The following is a 20,161-nucleotide window of genomic DNA, read 5'->3' on the forward strand; positions in this document are numbered from 1 at the left end:
GGACATGGCCATTTACCAGGCAGGGGAGATTTAACTAAAGTTGCTATTGTTTGCATTATGGGGTCCAGCATTTTTGGATCTTGACCCAAAGGCCAGGATATCTGAGCCTTGGCTGCATTAAATTTGACCATTCTTCTTCTGTTTTTTCTATATGTTCTTCGTCTTGTTCCTGCGGTTGGATGTTTGAATGTGGAAAGTCTCTCTGTGCTCATTGAATTATAGTTTATTATTATTGAGTTATATGTTATATTAACGTACATCACCCCTGTCCCCCCTGTGTTACATTAACGCACCCACCCCCTACTGGACACTTTATCTGGACACTTTACTTTATCTTTTATCTTATACAAAACAATAGCACCTTCAGACCACGGCAAATCCCTTGTAATGTATGTTATTTGGCAATAAACAGTTTCTGATTCTGAACATCTGAATTTAAGGGGCAGGGCCTACGAGCACGATTTGTGGTTGGGAAGCCAATCCTGGTCTAATTTGCAACTTATACAAGGGTGGTGTGGTGACGGTGCATACACACACACACACACACACACACACACTGAGAAGGGACTGTCCAGTGAAGCAGGAGACATCTTGTGTCCTGCGGGAAAACTTTCAAAATGAACGACACAAACGCAAATTAGTAGATTCTGAATTCTTTTAATGAGCTAGAAGGAGTAGATGCCTTTAAAGCATTTTAATGTGGAAATTACACTTTCTCTGTTTAAAAAAAAAACACATCAGACACACATTATTGTTCCAAGCAGACTATTTGTCTATGTGTTTTAATACATGCCTGGAGGGGATCTTTAAGTTTCAACAGTAAACAGCAGGCTACTCCCTCTGAGAAGTCTCCACCTTGGCATTATTGCATCAACCTGTAAAACCTGTCAAATCCTGTAAAAAGCGATTCATATGGAGGCGATCCTGGTTTTACCGTAGGGTAGTTTCTGTTCAGAGTTTATTGTACGTTTTTGCATGTAAAACCTTAACTCTAAATTAGGCTACCTGACAAGGAATGTGGCCACCAGCTGAATAGTGGGCAGCTGGGGTGGCTTGGCAGTGGCTTTATAGTGTTGTTGTCAGTTATAGAAGAACTGTAATGCTGCAGCTTTGTTAGTAGCATTGCCAGGAGCAATTTAAAGAAAATCTTATTCCTATTCCTAATTCCTATTGATGTTTGCACACGGTGAGGTCGGCCATGTGTGGTCACATAGTTCCATCACTTGCAATGCGATGGGCTACAATGAGGCTCTTACATTGGCCCGTGATACCCGTTGTGAACCGTGCGCAGCCAGAAGATGGAGTCACGAACGCAGCAATGTTTGGCCCTTTGGTTCATTCGGTTCATGGTGCACAGGAGGACCGCTGCTCTGCCTACAAACTCTATTCCACCCAAGAGGCATCCTCAGTGACAGCAACCCCCCCCCCCCCCCCCCCCACGCCCCGAAATACGAGGTGACATCGTGAATTTAAAAAAATCTTCTTTGGTGAGGATTTTATTTTGAAAGTCTTAGCATAGGTGGGCGGGTGTGTCCAAGCATTTGCGCTGTCGCCGCACATCTGGAGAGCGGGGGCCCGCTCCGAATTTGAAACAGCCCCCCCCCCCCCCCCCTCCTCCTCCTCCTTCCAGCTGGGATGAACACACAGCGCTCCGATGCGTGTCCACTCTCTGGCAGGAGAACTACGTGAAGTCAAGCCGCGACCCGGGCCGGACTGAGCAGCTGGCTCCAACAGCTGGATGAAAGCCGGAAACATCTGCGGCGCCTGTCCCGCGCGTAGTGCGTGAAATGGCCTCGCGCCGCCGGCCCCGGGTGAAACACCTCAGGGACGAAGCAGAGCGGTCCGCGCGCATCGCTGGCTGATGGGACGTGATTGGAACGGTTTTGACTCGAGCAGGACTGTACCGGACAGGGATGAACCAGACGAGTCTCGCCTCCGAGGAGGTGCGCTCTCTCCCACCAAGACCACCGATTTTACCTGCAGCGTCACCGAAGAGACGCCTGGTCAAGTTGGGAAGAAGGACAAGTGATGGCTCTCAGCAGTGAGTGTGAACCGCCGGCCATGTTTCATGTTTTACACTGAATACAAACTAATGCTATGAGAGTTATGATGTCTATGTTTTTATTTTTGTTGCTGTTGTTGTTGTTGTTATTGCTTCTTTTGCTCTCCAAAAGTCATACTTCTAACAGATGCGTGGTTAAAGAGGGGCCTTGCAGAGAGTATGATGATTTGATGGACACTAAACTCATAAAAGCACACATTCGAAACTATGTTTACTTGAACAAAAGCAAAGCTGCTCAACAAGCCCGCACCACCGACACCATCGGCCTCGGAAATGCGGCTGTGTGATGCATTAAAAACACCCAGCTGACCCACTGACTCCCACCATGGCACTTTGTGACAGACCCCAACCGGTTTTGCCAGCATTATGCATTGTCAGAATGCATCCAAGTGGTGGCGCAACCGCAAGAGAACCTTTGAACCACAGTGGTAAGAAGCTTACGGGCTTGGTCCGAGGTAAAACAACACCTCATTATTTCATTAAGTGCAGCGAGGGAGCTGAAGGAGGCATGGTGCGGGAGACTGGGCGGCCTTGTGCTGGGGACAGACATGTATGTATATGCTGCATTTGTCTAAATGCGTGTCTGTAGGATCATATTCTCTCCTGTTTACCACTTTACTGTGTCCTTTGCTGTTGCATCAACTGTCGCTCTTAATTCTGTTCTTTTTTCGCTGTTTTCCCTCTTTTACGTCATTCAGCTCCTTCTCCTTTTTGAACCATTTCACTCTCCTTCCCCCATCCCTGTCTTAAGGCGATGGTGACTGGGGTCAAAGTCAGGGGTGAAGGTGCAGGTCAGCTGGTAGAGGGGCTCAGTGTCATGCTCAAGGGCACTTCCTGAGGATAGTTTTTTTTTGATCGGAGGACCCTCCTCAAGGACCCATCTTTTCTCCTCTATTCATCAGATCAGCCTCGTCCACCGGCAGTTCGTCCACCAGCAGGTCAGCTGAGGGTGCTGCCGCCAGGCAGCCCGGCAAGAGCCGCGTCCGTCGCCATACCGACCGCCTCTCCGGCGTCTTCCTCCGCGGCCCTGCCTCCAGCTCGGGCTCCATGGCACTGCCGGCAGGCATCAGGTCCTCACTGTCCGTCCAAGCCAGGAAGGGAAGCAGTACGTCACAATGACTTTACATTTACCCCTGCATGTATGTCCTGAGATTTTGCTGTCATTGGAGGATATAGATATGAGGTCGCTGGTGCTACGTGATGGTGGCAATTGCATTCCGGGAAACGAGGGATCCAGCTTTTTGGGAGCTTGAACTACTCTGCAGACTAAAAGCAAAGATATCTCAATCCTTGCTGCTTCAGTTTTGTCCATTTGCTTTATAAATGTGCCCCTTGTGAGCTCCCTACTTCACGAGAGTGCAATCCAAAATTGCTGAGGTGGCTTTACTTATTTAATCAACACTGCATTTCACCATTGCGTTGAAGTAAAGGGGCGACATATATCACCGTGTTCCAAATGCGTAACTGTGCAGTAATTCTAACTATTGTTTGACTATAACGTACATTCGCACTTGACTGAGCAAAGTATACATATAAATGCCAATATACGTGCTTAAACTGCTCGATTTTTAAATGTGGTTCTGTAAACTGATTGTCTTTCCTTCTGGGTTTATGGTGAATGTCTGTCTGCCGTCAGCGCTAATGAGCCACAACTGAGAGCCGGCATTAACACGTCTTTCCTTTGTTGTCACGCAGTGATCTCTGTGGACGCTTTAAGAGCGGACGACCCGTCTGAGCTGTCCAATCAGATCACTGCGCCAGGAATCCTGAAGATCTTTGGAAACGAAATCTGTGAGGGGGCTCACTACAAGAGCGTCCTGGCCACCACTCAGTCTAGTGCAAAAGAGCTAGTCAAAGAGGCCCTTGAACGGTGAGGCCATGTGTTGTCAGTGCGTGTGTGTGTCTGCCTGCCATATGTGTCTGCCTTGCATGTGAGTTATATCATGTCCATCCACGTGCTTCCTCTGCTGTAATACACCCTTGTGCTACATCATCTGTATATAAAAGCAGTCCGAACCGTCCTTGATGCACAAGACTTTGGCGGCTGATGAAAGGAGAGCACGTTCATGTTGTCGGCATCAGTACATTTCACACGGACAGAGTCGACATGACCCGTTGTTCGGGTTCTGTTATAGTTGCAGTACAGTGCGCACAGTGTGTGAGCGTGCCAAAAAGTTCGTTTGGCAGCTCTGAAAAGGTCTAGAGCAAGCCACAGGCTTGCGTGAAAGACAGCCAGCGTCGGCCAGGGCGCTGAGGCGGCCTCTCTCTCCGGCAGAGAGTGAATGTCTGTCAGTATGCGCTTATGTTTGAGCCAAAAACATAATGGAATGATTAATACAAGTGGTATTCGGCGTGTAGAGGAAAGAGTAAATCAGTTTTCTTTGCCTCAGTGAAAGCGTACACTGTAGCAGCAGCTGTGTCATTACTAGATCTCCTATTTAGTAATGGGTTCGCAAACACACTGAGCACATGGCAACATTATGACACTTGGTAAGTTCATATCTGCACTGTGTGCGGGTTTAATGGAATATCCATGATAACGTGTTGCTTTGATTGGTCAGATCTAAATGTTATGCATATTGGAGTTTCACATTAAAGCTGCTCTAATCAATATTGTGGCCAAAACAAAAGGACCAATATAGGTTTAAAGCGAACGCGTGTGACCGTTACCGTTGCCACCAGCGACAATTACGGGACAAGGGTCGACGCTAACACGCATTGTAACAGCCACACAGCAATAGCTAATAAAAGGTTTGCTAACATTAGCTACTGGTCATACCAGACTAACTGTAGACTGTAGCAACAAAACCCCTGAGTGTACTGACTTGAGCAAACAGTGCTTTTTCCAGCTTGTAAGAAGAAGAATGTGTGAATTTTTGAATGGATGAATGGTGGCGTGCATTGTCAGTAACACTGATAGCAACACTTAAGTTCAGGCCAAAGCCTGAAATTTTCAAATCTTACACATGGGGGCTTTAAGCAGAGCAGACAGTGTTATCTATTGTGATTTAGGTGCAAGAAACCAGAAGTTTCCGAACGCCACTTAAGTGTTATCGTTCTGATGATTATATTTCACCTGACCGTGTCTTCTAGGTATGGCCTGGGCAAGGAGGAGGCAGAGTCCTACGTTCTGTGCGACACCATTGGCTCCATTGGCAATCGCCAGTGGAGAACGGAAGGGTTCAGGGTCGTAGGCGACAACGAGAAGCCCCTCCTCCTGCAGTCTCTGTGGAAGCCCAGAGAGGGCCTGGCGAGACGCTTCGAAATCCAGAGGAGGAGCTCGGTGGAGGAGAAGACCTCCAAAGACAAGGACACCATTACTGCCGGTACAGCGTCCGACTCGACTGTGCAGCCTCGGGGGCGCTGTCATTTCACATCCGAGCTCAGGGTGCCTGGCATGACCTGGAACAAAGGTTTTCACCATAAAACAAAAGCACTGTCAGTGTTGAATCCAGCTTTACAGTTCTCACAGTAAAAATGTGGTCTGTTGGCGTGCTGGTTTTTTTCCAGCGAAAACCAGCCAAGCCACACAGACCAAACTATATTTTAATAGGTCTACAATTTCTGTTTTTTCCTTTCTTTTCAATGTCTGTTACAAACTTGGACTATTTCATTCTTGAAAGGGGCTTCAAATGAAATGAACGCTGCAGACACCCTATGACCCAATTAAACGTCCTCCAGTGGCGCACCCTTTCGTTACACCCCTTTTACTGCTTTAGCATGATGCTGTAAACGCCTCGCACAGCAACGTCTCTCATCCGCTGAGGTTTACAGAGCGTGATGCGGCAGATGCTGGACACAGACGCTTTACGGCGCTGTAAACGCACGGGGTGGAGCGCTTATCTGTTGTCTCTGCTGGAGGCCCCCCCCCCACCACCCCCCCGGGCCTGTGGTTGACACAGCCGCGGTCCTGGTTGTAAGAGCGCGTCCTGTTTTGGGGTTTTGCTTTGAATGAATGGCGCAGCTTGTGATAGCTTCTATCAGTGTCAGCTTGTGGATGCCTGCTCCGTGGGTGAGCTTGTTTCCATGAGCTCTGTCTTTCTTTCCACCGAGGTCTGTTTCCTGTGTGGGGGCTTCTCCGTGTTGACTCTGGCATAAACACACCATGTACGAATGACTGGACACACACACCTCACCTTGCTTCAGGGAAAAAAAAAAAAAACGGGTGTTGCCCTATCACTACATTCCATCACCCCTGTGCTTAATGTATTTGTATAGCAGCTCCATTTGCACGTATTTGAACAGCAGCGTTCAGTCTAATTCCCAGCAGTTTTAACTATTTATTAATTCACCTCCCTATTAGGTATCAATGCCCAGGCTCGGAAGCTGCAGAAGAGCCGCTCCAGAGTGACCTCCACCCTCATAGAGAGGACCGTGGGGCGAGGCCACAAACTGTGGAGGAGCAAAAGCGAGATGGACCTCTTAGATTCCGAGACAGAGGCCAAACAGGACGCGGGCCGAAGCGAGAGCCTGAGTCAAACTTCGGTGCAGAGCCCAGAAGCGAGCCCGGAGCAGGATCACGTTCAGGGCCTCGCGGTTCCCTCCGGGGGGGGCGGTGGGTCGCCGGCCAAAACAGAGACCCTCTGTCCGTCGAGGCCGAGGGGCGAGCGGGAGGGAGAGGAGTCGGAGAGGGAGGAGACGGAGAGCAGCGACGACAACACCACACAGTACTCCATTCACCCTCCTCACGACTGTCCTTACCTGCTGCTGCTGCAGGGCTGCAGCCTCGCACAGGTATCTCATTCAGACACACACACCACGCGACACCGCTGCTCAGTGGGAGGAGCTATTTTGGGGCGCCCCTTGTTTTCTGGAAGTGCAACTCCTGTTGATTGTTTTCCCATAGGCAACGTCACATGCCTCACAGTTGAAGCGCCTCGGATTGGCATGAAACTCCCGGACAAATCATCAGTCCAGGTCATAAGACCCACGTATACATAGACTTCAAGGTAGACGTTAACTACGACTCCAAAGGTGCATTTCGTCAAGAAACATCCAGCCGATTTAAATTCTGCTACGTGCGGCGCGCTAACAGCTGGCGGAAGCTAAAGCTGGCAGAGAAACACTATCGGCAGCTTAAATCAGTGTACTTTTGATTTGTGACTCCGAATGGCCTTCTGAGTGAGGCTCATGTGTGGTGTCGTAGTATTAAACCCGTCTGCCACGCCAAAATTACGGACAAAACATGACCTCTCAGAAAAATAGGCCGAGACATAGACCGAGAGTCCCGTGTTTTTTCCCCTAACATTAAGGATATCGTTGGAAGAAAAAATTGAAAAGGGAACACAGAATTGAGGGGTGGGTTAGCTAGTTCTGGATGCTATCTGAGCGCCAGACAATGTTATCCAAGATGGTGTTACATTTGCCAAACGTATCGAGAAAAAAGAGAAATATACTGTCTGAAAATAGGTTGGCTAAGCGGCCAAACAAGGATATGTTGGAATGAAAAACATTTTATTTTTCCTTGTCCTCATGGATCATCAACTGGCGAGGATGCTGACTTTTTGCCCTCAGCTTTAGTCTTTTTAGCACGAGTGCATGTAGCCGTCGTGGTTTAGGTTTGAGACTTGCTTCCACAGGGTTCACGTGTGCACGTGTATTACATTCAAACTGCTGGAGCAGCATGTTTCCTCGGCGTGAAGAGAGAGAGCGAAAGTGCGAGCAGTGCGTAAAAAAAATAATAAAAAACCTGCGTGTGTCAAAACACTGATCAGGAAACAGAAAGAGACAACCCTGGCACTGCTTCCTGGCTGATTGCACAGGGTTTTAACGGTGGCACACACACACACACACACACACACTAATTCCAGCAGCAGCTCATTTTGACTCTGCGTCACAGTTGTTTTCCCAAAAGCTACTAATCATCTAACGCGAGAAATACTATTATGAACAAGGTTTAGGGGGTTTATCCCTGAATTCATTCGACCGGTTAAATCTGTCCCGCTGGAAAAGACAGGCGTCACAAGGGGAACGTCAAACATAATAATCCCTGCACATTGTGCTCGCCACTCACTGTGATTAATTAAACATTGTTTGCCTAATCAGGCTTGGATCAAGGCTATAATTCTAATACCTCCACATGATCAGACTGCTTTCACTGAGGCTGAGACTGTTGTTACGTAGCTGCAGGTGGAAGTAGTACATGTCCTTCTCTGTCGCTGATTGATGTGCTAAAGCAGCGGTTCCGTCTCAATTCAAGTTTTATACATTTGCTGTTCCTGTTGAGCAGAACTGTCTGTGTGTTTCAAGGCCAACGTGTGTCGACAGTTCATTGATCTCATTTGCAGTGGTGGCAGATATCAGCCAGTTAAGTAAAGTATGAATACCCCAATAGAACAATAAAGTGTTATTACCGAAATCTACTTAAATATCATTCTATTATTGCATTAGTGTTACTGATGCATTAAAGGGTAAGAAGCCTTTTAGCTGGTTGAGGTGGACTTCATTTGAACTTTTTTATATACAGTTGGGTTGTCACATCTATAACAATGCATCATATTTTATGAGCCAATTACTTGTTTTGAGTGTAAAATTATAATATGCAAATTAAATAGTAACTTTAATCTGTCAACAAATGTAGTGGAGTAAAAAGTACAACATTTTCTGCAAGAATGTAGCGTATAAATGTTGTTCGATTAAGTATACTTAGTTGCTTTTCACCACTGTTCATTTGGCTAGTAAATAAAAGCTTGGATGAACAAACAAAGAAAAGAACGCCACCTACAGGAACGTGTGGTTATTTGACATTTTTCTCTGCACTCAGGACTTTGTCATCTACCTACTTGCCGGCCCACGCGTGGTGTTTGGTCGGCAAAGTGATCGTGAAGACGGGTCAAAGCCCGACGTCCTTCTCTTTGCCGACGACATCCTTCCGAGACACTGCTACTTCCACCGCCGCGGCGTCGGCAGCCCCACCACGCTCTGCCCTTGCCGGGGCGCCGTGGTCACAAGGAATGGCGAAATGCTGGGGAAAGAGGCGCAGCTCGACCCCGGCGATGTCATCGGGTTGGGGCAGCGCTACCTGTTTCTTTTCAAGGATCCCTTAGCTCCGTCACACAAGATAAGGGTGAGATACGGGAAGATGAGATAGTACATGTGCAAAGTATCCACTGTAAGATCTTTATTTTCCTTAAATTCTTTTGTTTCTTCTTTCTTGGAAATGAAGGATTTGAACAATGCCACTCCTGGGCCCAGCATGGTCGCTGCCCCCTGGCTGCTGGGTCACGCCACAACGAGCCATCCCAGAGAAGTGATCCTCTGCAACACCTGCGTCACAACCTGCACCGACCTCCAGAGCTCGCGCGGCAAAGATCCCCTAAACAGAGGCCTCTTCCTGAAACCACGCGAAGGCCACAGCCTGACTCTGAAATACGAGAGCGCGGATGAGGGTCGCATCGTCAAGGAGATCGTTGCTATGGGAGGCAGTGGCGCAGGAGACAGGCCGCCACTGACTGTTGCATTTTTGCTGTGTCTGTGTGTTCAGTATTCTTCCACATGTCGTCGCACCTCAGACTTGCGCAGGCTGCTGTTGCTTGTAGCAAGTGGCGTTCAGAGTGCCATGTGGGTGAGTTGTGGTGGAAAAAAGCCCCCCCAATTGCATATTTGTTTGTGAATATGCAGCACTGAAGCACAATACAAACTAACATGAAGAAGGCTCGGTCACACCAGCTATTAAAATGTAGTCTGCTGTGTGCACTGCATCTAATGGGTGGACAATACCATGCATGCACAATGCGCAGAGAGTGGGGCAAAGCAAGGGGTCAGGGGGGACCACAGCTCAATTTTGCCCCAAGGGGCCCCCGAGAGTGTTTATTTGAAAATGTATTTGAGGAGTGAGTGATTAGGGTTAACAAAACTTTTGAAATTCCATTTGAGTCTGCAGCCTTTGGGCTTTTGTTTCTATTGTCTGTTACAAAGTTCTAATTATAAACCGGAGGTGCTCTATTGGCGTTAAAACCCCCTGAGAAGTTTAGGCTTCCAAGTCTCTTCCAACTCACTACATAGACCTATTTTCATGTACATTAATCATCTTGTTTTAACCCTTTGTGACCCCCCCCCCCCGTCTACCAGATTTTTGATATTTTGATGCACTCATCGCAGAGCCTTTGTTTTTTCTTGTCATGCAGGAGCACACGAGGGACTTAGCTGGAGTTCAGCCTGAAGCGTAAGCACACCTCACTGTTTTTCCTCAGCAGTTACATTGCAGTTCACAGACTACACTGCAGTTCTCCTCCTCTGCGTTGCAGCCTCAACGCCGATGGCTCGAACCCAGAGGACCTCCAGGCTCTCGGCCTGCGTGAGGTGATCTCGGGACTCTGCCCCCTGGTGGTGTGGATGTCCAACAGTCTGGAGCTGCTGCAGTTCGTCCAGTACCAGCTGCCTCTCATTCTGGAGTGGAGAACCCACAGAGAGCAGGGACAGGAGGGCGAGGAAGAGAGGGAAGATGAGGGGAGCAAGGAGGTGGAGAACTTGGGTTAGTCACCTACTGAGCTTTGAATTTGATGCGACCATAGGAAGAATGAAAGCAGCACTAAGTACGACTTTTAAGTGAAATGTTACCTGTCCTGTCAGCGCATGAGATGTAGCAGGTGAAAGTTAAGAGCTAAATACTATTTATTTTGTACTATAGAAGGACAGCTGATGACACAGACTAAAGGTTAAAACACACTTTCAATATGTCACCTGTATCATTCACAGACACACGTGTCCTGTGGGAGTTACGTCTGTCCTGCGTCCGTTCAGCCAGTGAGGAGACAATGGCTGTCCTGGAGGAGGTCATCATGCTCGCCTTCCAGCAGTGCGTGTACTACATCACCAAGGTGAGAGGAAGGCCGAGAGCACAGCTACAGCACGCAGGGGGTTTAAATAGACGCACCGTACTGTGTGTCCTTCGATAGAATCGCTTGTCAAGCCGCACTTTGGGATCTACCGCAACATCTACCTTACCCTCGCCAAGAAGGAACTCTTCTTGGCCAGAAGCGAGGAGTCAAACCAGGCTTGTGTTCCTCTCACAGATGATTATGATGTGAAGTTTAAGAAAGGAAAATAATAAGAGACGGGGCCGAGAATAAAGAGCCCAGTTAGCCACTCTGACAGCTTTTTAATAGACTGACCAGACCACACTGGGGGCATTATGACATGGGAGAGAGACGGAGACACCAAGGGCCTTTGTGTGTGTGTGTGTGTGTGTGTGTGTGTATGTGTTGGGGGATGATGAAGGAATGAAGCCAGGGATCCCAAGGAAGCTTGACATTGCAACCTGTAATATTTCAACTGAAACAGAAGACGCGTTTTACTTCAAAAAGAAAAGTGTTTTGCCAATATAAAGTACTGAAAGACAAGGGGACCGGGAACAGTTGCTTCTCTACCAGTAAGAGCCGCACCAGGCAAGATCCTAAAGTTGCAATAATCAATATTTTACACTTTACCTGTAACAATGGATCAAAGGATTACATGGAATGTACTCCTGGAGAAAGATCACTCCACTCTGCAGTCCCGTTGTTTTGGTTTTAAGACCCACAACAGTACTGGCTTGATTCAGGCCCCTGTTTACACCTGCCGTCTAAGTACAGGCGTGAATGCACCCAATTGCTCAGACCACATTCGGAGGCCGCATATGGCAGCAGTGTGCACGCAAATGTGTCCTTAGCCACACTGAAGGGCCGCCTACTCATCTGACGTCCTCTGCGTAAGCGGAACTACGTACTGACGCAAGATATATTGCAAGTGCGTCGAACGTCTTTGGCAATGTGACGCGGGAATTGCATTGCTCTGCTCATCAAGCAGAGGTTCGCGGACACGGCAGGATAGCTGGGTGATGGAGTCCTCTAAACGTTGTGTCATGCTGTATTCTCACAGAGAGCTTCTTGGAAAAAGAGAATATGGTATTTCATTGTAGCCACAGTATTCAGTTGTGTGCGGTTTCCCTGAAGTGCACCACACCCATTACATGGAATTGTGCATGGAAATGTTTCAGACAAATTTCCCAGTTGAGCTGAGTGGGTGTGGATCCAAAAACACACTAATGAGGAGATTGGCCTATTTACGTACGTACTCCCTTTCTTTTGAACACCTCAGTCGGTGGCTGAACTCGGGAAGATTCAGATTCAGATTCTCTCCTCTGCGGCCCCTCCGATGGCCTGGACGCTCCAAAACCAGCGAGGCCCAAAGTGAAAGGAAGCCATGTCGGGTACCGAGCCACATCAGAGGCCGCGTTAGCAACAGCGCTAGGTCTCACAGGCTGTTAGCAGCGGCCAAGCCAAAGGCCTCACATGTCCTGCCAGTCGGAGCTCAGATGGACTTTGTGCCTGCAGGTTTGAGGCGTCTCGTACGTCCGTTTCCCTGCAGAAGGGATGTCAGCGACATGACATTGTATCTCTAAAGAGGAAACTATAGGAGTTCCTCAGAAGCCCTGCAAGTTTTAGACAGCAATTCTTTTTTTCTTTTTTTCTTTTTTTTTGCTCAGCGCAGGAGGATGTGGTTATCTAACTACCTGCCTCCGCCAGCATTTATGTCTCTCAGCAAGTCTGCCTGATGAACCGAATGACTTCCAGATGCGGTTTGTCAGTAAATCCATAAATAATCCAGAAATATAACACAGTGTGTTCACGCTGTTTTAACTGGCAGGGTCTAATTTAAATGTGATGTTCAGCTGACACGTTTCATTATGTAGTCCGAATTCCTAATGTCCTGACAGCTCATGAGACATGGGTTGGGGACCAGGTTCAGCGGTAGATCTCAAACGGCACTTTCCGATGTGTCCTCAAGTCCTTTTTTTTCTCTGCCTTGCTGGTTAATCCAGGCGCACCGTGTCATCCATCACGGCTGTCACCATCTCTGCCTGGGACTGACGGAGCAGACTTTGTGAGGAATGTGTGTGACGTCACCAGGGTCAAGCTGAGGCTGAACCCCAGTGGTTTGCTGTAGTATCTATCCTTTCCCCTCTTCACTAATGCAGTGAGTTGAGACACTGATTTATGTCAGTGCTTGCTGCAGTGTAGCCAGTCAGACCCGGGGTTCAGTTTGTGCAGGGGGGTTGGGACTTGAATGTTCCAGGCTGTTTTCCCTTCCATCCAACGAGACAGAAAGTGACACTAACCCTATGTTGGGAGCAAAATCTAAATCCAAAGTTTATTGTTGGGGTATTTCATGCTCGTCCATCCGACGTGAGGGTAGTTGCTGCAGGAGGGGAAACAAAAGGCGCCACTGGTGGACAGCTATCGTAACCAAAGACATGTCATGATGAATACAGGCCTGTGTGGCAGACTGAAGATCACAATGAATGCACAAATAAGGGAACACAGAATACACACTACATCTTTTTTTTCTTTTCTTTTTTTGGACTCTGGAATAATGCGTGCCATGGATGCATGTGGTAATCCCAGCATGAATGAATCCTCCCTGGCTTGGCGCCGCCGAGCCGAGCGACATTTTCCAACCAGAAACGCTGCACAAGAGTATTTGGCTCGGCGTCCACCCGTTTCCATTGTCTCATGCGCGATGGGAGCCGCGGCCGTCAGCGCTCTCCTCCTGTTTTGTGTTCGGCCTGTGCTGGCTGCAGGGGCCTTACGCTGAATGTAAAGCGATCCGCTCGGGGTGGATTCCTTCAGAAGTCTTCGCTCAGCAGCCCCGTCGCTGTGGCCGTGCCAAGCCCACACGAGCCATATTCAGCTTCTTTTTTCTTTTCTTTTTTTTTTAGGAATGTGGATCTACGGCTGGCACTGGCCTCAGAAGCTTGGTGGGTGTAAGAGTGAGATTGGAAGGGGAAGGGGGGGGATGTCTGTGTACAATTAGCCCCCCGAACAAAGCTATCGTTGTCCGGGCAGCAAGGACCTTTGGCTGAAAAGGAGGAAATGTTACGAACTCTGTAACTCCCTTATTTCTGCTGGTTTCTCATCTTTTGTCAGCCACGCTGCAGCGTGAGCAACACAGAGAGACAGGCATGCAGAGGCAATATGGGTGGTCTGAAATCCACGGTTAGCGGTTTACATGTTTTAGTTTATCCCAGCGATCAGAACGTCCACCACACAACGTTAACTTTTCCAACCTCAAATTGACCCACAAGAATTGTCAACAATCTCCAGTTGCCCCTCGGATGAGTGACTCACTCTCACACTGAGCTGCACGGTTCCCTTCTGTCTTATCAGGTCCTCTACCCCGTCCTGCCGGCCCTTCTGGACTGCGACCCCTTCAGGGAGAGGGCCGACCTGCGGGCGACTGGCGAGGGCAGCGGTGGACTGCAGGTCCCTGGTGAGCTCCAGCATCTCGTGGAGGTTCTGACCGAGACCAGGAGACTGCTGTCGGACTACCAGCTCCACCCGGAGATTTCCTCGCAGCTCATTGGCTACCTCCTCTACTTCATCAATGCGTCGCTCTTCAATTCACTCATGGAGAGAGGTACCAGTGCAACAGTGCCCACACAGAGTATGTTTGCTAGCTAGTGCAAGACATGCAATCACTGGAAGGTAGATGCTTCTAAACTCCCCCACCCACTTTTTCTGGCTAATAAGTCTTTATGATAGATAGATAGATAGATCATTTATGAATATTTGTTTTGTTGTGTAGAATTTTTTGGGGGGGAATATTTGCCTTATAATGACAGAAGACAGTAAAAAGGGTGCGCAAGGTGCCCCTTGTTGATATGTTGATGGAGGTTCCTTTTGGTTATGGGTTCTGCTCTTTTTTGATGGGATTTGTTGACAACAAGAATAATTTCGGATAATGCTCGGATTGTTGTGTCACCGTGTGGCAGTTCCACAAATGACAGACGCCTGTGAAATTACGTTGCATGACATTACAGCAGATTCCAATGTATGCGGGTTGTCTGGAATAACGGGGAGCACAGGAACACCTCACAGAAACAACATAACTCCCAGGTTCGTGTGGAAAGACAGAGCCGATACCGAGCGTTTCTGCCGCCGTGGACCTCCAAGCTGATAAACCAAAGTAAATGAACGAAAGAGCTGATTTTAAAGATGACTTTCCCCTGACGCGCACGCAGGCTCGGAGCCAGGTTTCTACCAGTGGTCCAGAGGCGTGCGCATGCGGGCCAATCTTGACTTGCTCCTGGACTGGGCCCACGCAGCCGGACTGGGAGAGCTGGCCTTGGCGCACACGCACACACTCTCGTCGGCTATCAATCTGCTGGCCACACCCAGGAAGAATTTACTGCAGGTGAAAAACACACACACACACACTACACTTTCAGCGGGGTCGGGTTGATCCAACTATAATAAATAATGGCTGTGGACATAACAGGCTGAGGATTTACTGATGTGATTTCTGCAGAGTTGACGGAAAACTATACTGTATGTGTGTGAATTGTACAGTCACACATATATGTATACATATATTACATATCATAAAATATATATATATATATATATATATAAAATCAGCTATTGTCCGGTTAAAACAGCCTTTAAGTATTTCTGTATAACATTAAATACCCATGACCAGATACATATTATGAATATGAACATATTCACAACAAATTTATGAACAATTTGTAGCGACTAATACATTTATTTATTTAAAGGTTTATAGAAAACTGCCCCGGTGTGTCCTATGCCACCGACTGCGCTGCCTTCAGGTTCAGCCCCTGCATGTGGGAAAACACAGAGCAGCAAGAGGGCAAGCTGGCAGTGGGGCAGTCACAGAATGAAGGAGCCGGTTTTTTTTGTATTCTTGTAAATGGAAACTAATACGCTGAAAAGTTCACTTGTGTTTGTGTGTACATGTGTGTGTGTGTAGACATCTTGGATGTCCTTGCGGTCGGACTTCCCTGCCCTGAGTCCGGCCCAGCTCAACCACCTGCTGAGTCTCTACAGCCCGGCGCCCCCCTGCGGACACACCTGGACCCCATCCGTTCATGACCAGGCTGCGGCACACAAAACCGGTGAGAGGTCAACATACCGGCTAACTCGTGCCCCTGCTTTAACTCCCAGTACCAATTATGAAAATGAATAACATCATGTTTTCTTTCATTTCTCGCCATTTTATTTCAATGCAACACGGCCCGTCCTTCCTTCCTCAGCTGATATCCTGGAGAGTTTTGACACCCACCATCCTCTGGTGCTGCCAGATGGGGGTTACCAGTTCCAACTGAGAGGGGAGGTGACAGATCCGGCCCTGAGGGAACAGCTGGACAAGCTCAAAGAGTTCATATCTGCCCTTTCTGACTCACAGTCCGGTGAGGTCGCAGCTACTGAGGAGCAAAAGGTACCAAAAATAAATTTGTGCTACTGACATGATACATGAAATAGGTGTACCGATCAATACACATATGATTAACGCAGGAGTTATGCTTTAGGCCAAGGTGGCGTAACGCGGAAAAAGTGTGGCGCTGCTTCTCATTTTCCCTCTCTTGACCTAGCACAGGCGTATTGCTTCATTGCTCAGTCGAACATCAAAAAAAATAATATCAAATGCTAAATCATATTAAAATTGCTAATCTAACTTTTGGTTTGCAAACAACTGAACTGAATTTACAGTAACACAATTTTAACCGAAACAATCCACATACATGTTGTTGCCGGAAAACCTTTTGGTTAAACTTTCAATTCATCGCTAGCATTGAACACAACGGCATGAAAATAGCGGCGACACTTCCTTCCCACTTTTCAGCGATTTGTTGGCTTTGTTCTTCGAAGGTCACCGCTTTTGGCCATGAAATAGTCCCGCACATAACCCACCACCAAAACCACGCACATGTTGTTTTTTTAAACTAACCCTTTTTGTTCAGATTAAACAAAAAAATCAACCAGCTGGAGATTCTGCCGTGTTTATGCTAGTAGCGGCTAACGTAGCCTGTAGCTGCTAGCGTCAAGCAGAGTTGAGCAGTGGGCTACAGAGGTCTTGTCGTTTTTTTTTTTCACTTTCAAACTCGTAGTCTTCAGCCCCAACCGCCGCTTATAAAGTATGCTAATTTTCAAATGTGGTTTTCCAATTGATCTTAATTGTGCTAATGCTATTTGTCAACCAGGGTGGTACCATTCACCTGGAGGCTAAACTGACTACGATCCCTCCAAAAGCCAGTCTGGAAACCTCGGATCCATCACCAGTTGAGATGTTCTCATCTCAGGTTACTTTCCATGACCGCCCGTTTCCCTCTACTACCTCCGGCGCCTTACCTCCATCACCCCCATCACCGCGCTCTCCTTCCTCCACCCAGTACCTGGACGAGTTCAGCTCCTGTGGTGCCCTCCTTTTGTCCCAGAAGCTACGAAACCTGGAGCTGCAGACCAGAGACACCGAGACCAGTGAGACGAGGAGGTCGGTTCTGGACCCCTCCTGTCTCCTGACCCCACCCAACACCCCCCACATCATAGATCCTGTCGATTTGGTGAAGGCGTACCAGGGTAAAGGGATGAAAGGCGACAGTGGGACGCATCCCTGGTCCTCAGGTGTGGATGCACATGATGAAGGTAGAGCGTGGAAATACATCACTGTTCATGGTTTTCTTCTGTTTTTAAAAGAAGACTGAACATGTCCCTCACTCTCTCCTCAGGTGGATTAGTGTTTGAATGTCTGGCTGCCCTGAAAGTAGACCGTTTGAAATCAGACTGTCCCCATAAAAAAAGATTTGATGAACTAAAAGAGGAGGAGGAGGAAGAGGCGGTTGACCATTATGACGGCTATAATGATGAGGTTTTTAGCTTGGAGCTGGAGCGAGGTGAAAGAGGACTTGGTCTCGCCCTGGTTGACACGAGGGTGAGTGGAAGAGATCATAGGTCATAGTTGAACCTTAAAGTGCAACTTTACACCAGCTGTGACGCTCGCTGCAGCTGATTTAACTTCCCGCCTTGCTGCAGTGATGTAGAAGGTGCAACAGACTTGAAACTTTAAACCAGAGCGGCCAGGGAAATACTGCATTTGAGCCTGCTATTAAGTTACTCTTTAAGGGTGGCTTGCACCAACAAGGATTCATTTAAGATTATTGAGAGTTTCGCAAAAATAGGTTTAAAATCAGTGAAATCCAGATTTAAAATTAAGCCAAGCTCTGTGGCCCAATTAAAAGCGAATCGCCGTTTAGTAAATCCAAGTTTATTGACGTAAACCAAAATTAAATTTGAAATAATTCAATTTAATTAATATGGAGGTGCTTGCTTATCCAAATTTAAATTAATTAATTAAAAAATAAATGCGCGTGCTGTCGGGACTAGAGATGGGATCCGTTCCTTTCAAAGAGCCGTTCAAAAGGCTCATTTTTATATTTATTTATTTTTAAGAAGCCAGCCTGGGGGTAACTTATTTTATCCGGGAAATAATCACTGGGAGGAATGATAGGGTAAGATTTGGATAAGAATCATTCAAACTTAAGACATCCCACCAATATATATTCTATTGGTGGGATATCTGAGTTTGAATTATTCTGAAATATTGATTATAATTTAATTTGGCATGTGTGGACTAGATTTTAATGTCTGATCTGCATTCATTGTAAACATTCCACAAGGTGGCGCCATATCCCTCTGCTGTGACAGGGAGATCACTATTTTGGATTTACCCTTTGTATAAAATGTGTGTGTGTAAATAAAGCTACCTTGACTTATGTTGTTCATGCAACACCTAAAAAAACTTTGTTCAAATGAAGCGTGTCCTCCCCCTTCTTGAGACCGCTGCGTACTGGGGCACTAGAGTTGTGACGTTCACGAACGAACCAAATCTATTGACCGGCTTGCCTCTGAGGCAAATATCAAATAAGCACCGCACGTGTACTCTGCTGCGCAACTGCGACTCGGTTCCCATCGTTCGTGTTAAAGAGCCGGTCAATAGATTTGGATCGTTCGTGAACGTCACAACTCTAGTCGGGACCTAGTCAGCATAAAAGAGGTGGGGGAAACAGCTAATTTGTTTGTAACATAACTTGCTAGCAAGCTAAAAAAGTTAGTTAGCCTACTTGTGATGGCTCGGCAGAGAAGCTGAGCCAAAACCTTATCTTTTACTCGTGTTTTGAGGTCGATTTCAGTGTGTAAAACTACAAAAATGTCCAAAAACACATCACATTTCACCAGCTGAAAGAAGCTACTCAGAGCAGTGAGACTGAATAGTGGTGCAGCTATGGCAAATGTAACATTCGTAACAAAACAAAATCTAAAAGTGTTTCCCCCATACTGTACAGGGCTGACACACATTTGTAGTTTATTTTAGGTCCATCTGTCATTTTTGCACCTTTTGACCTGTTAATTACTAATTATGTGACAATAGTTACCATTAGGGTTAGTTTTTTTCTTTTGTTTTGTTTGCTTGTTTTGCCTTCCATACATGCAGCAGTTGGTTGTGTGATTTCAGTACACTATGAAAATCAACTTGCCGAGATGTGAAATTTTATTGAGACAATTAATGAGCTGTGTTTTTTGAAAATGAAACCCAGCAGACATGGATGATGTGAAAAGGGATGGGGTTTTTTTTTTCTTTGTATGTGGGATTAAAAAGATTGCAAACTACAAAATGTTGGCCGTCGGTGAGTCCTTCACATTTTCACCTCATCTTCCAGGACACCTCCCTGAGGGTGAAAGGCATCTTCGTCCGTGCGGTGGTCCCAGACTCCCCTGCAGCCCGGTGTGCGAAGCTGGTACCAGGAGACAGGATCCTGGCCGTTAACGGAGTCAGTCTGCTCGGACTGGACTACCAGAGGTGAGAATGACTCAAGGCCCAATCTGAGCAAACTCATATTTAAAAATCTAACTTTTTTTGTTCAATATCTGTCCCACCTCTTTATCTCCATTTTGTCTCTGTTAGTGGAAAGGAGCTGATCCAGTCCTCAGGGGGCAGACTGAGGTTGCTGGTGGCCAGATCTGACTGGATGGCTAAGGCTATACAGACTGAATGCTGACAGCAATCTTCACTCCTTTTTACTTTCTTTTTTTTTAAACCAAGACTGTTAATGCACCGCGAGCGCACTTAAAGATGACTAGAAAGAGCTTGCTGAACATTCAAGTTCACGACATGGACCTTGATATAAGGCTAAGAAGACAGAAATGCACTATAACGTGAGCTATGTCCTGGCCGAGTTGGGTCAAGATGCTCAATGTAGTTTTGCAGCTTTTTAACTTACATTGTCACAGCGTGATAGTAGTAACGACTGACGTGTGTATT

General features: G+C 47.2%; 1 protein-coding gene across 1 annotated transcript; it reads left to right on the top strand.

Annotated features, from left to right (window-relative positions):
• The first annotated feature begins 1,913 nt into the window (after positions 1–1,913).
• On the top strand, positions 1,914–19,936 carry radil2b (Ras association and DIL domains 2b). The gene is made up of 18 exons (XM_070927350.1): positions 1,914–2,038; positions 2,965–3,167; positions 3,758–3,932; positions 5,156–5,388; positions 6,366–6,796; positions 8,826–9,128; positions 9,228–9,626; positions 10,189–10,226; positions 10,309–10,535; positions 10,760–10,881; positions 14,209–14,458; positions 15,063–15,235; positions 15,815–15,959; positions 16,098–16,282; positions 17,046–17,487; positions 17,571–17,773; positions 19,560–19,699; positions 19,805–19,936. Exons 1-18 carry the CDS (start codon positions 1,914–1,916, stop codon positions 19,896–19,898), a joined length of 3,888 nt encoding a protein of 1,295 aa, XP_070783451.1. The 3' UTR covers positions 19,899–19,936.
• The last annotated feature ends 225 nt before the right edge of the window (positions 19,937–20,161 follow it).

Source organism: Enoplosus armatus, chromosome 20 (assembly GCF_043641665.1).
Source record: "Enoplosus armatus isolate fEnoArm2 chromosome 20, fEnoArm2.hap1, whole genome shotgun sequence".
In the NCBI taxonomy this organism is placed as follows: domain Eukaryota; kingdom Metazoa; phylum Chordata; class Actinopteri; order Centrarchiformes; family Enoplosidae; genus Enoplosus; species Enoplosus armatus.

Excerpts from the sequence above, each read along its gene's own strand:
- radil2b (XM_070927350.1), top strand. The coding sequence starts at position 1,914 with ATGAACCAGACGAGTCTCGCCTCCGAGGAGGTGCGCTCTCTCCCACCA. Across the intron at positions 14,459-15,062 it reads CAATTCACTCATGGAGAGAG|GCTCGGAGCCAGGTTTCTAC; the intron begins GTACCAGTGCAA and ends ACGCGCACGCAG. Across the intron at positions 15,960-16,097 it reads GGCTGCGGCACACAAAACCG|CTGATATCCTGGAGAGTTTT; the intron begins GTGAGAGGTCAA and ends TTCCTTCCTCAG.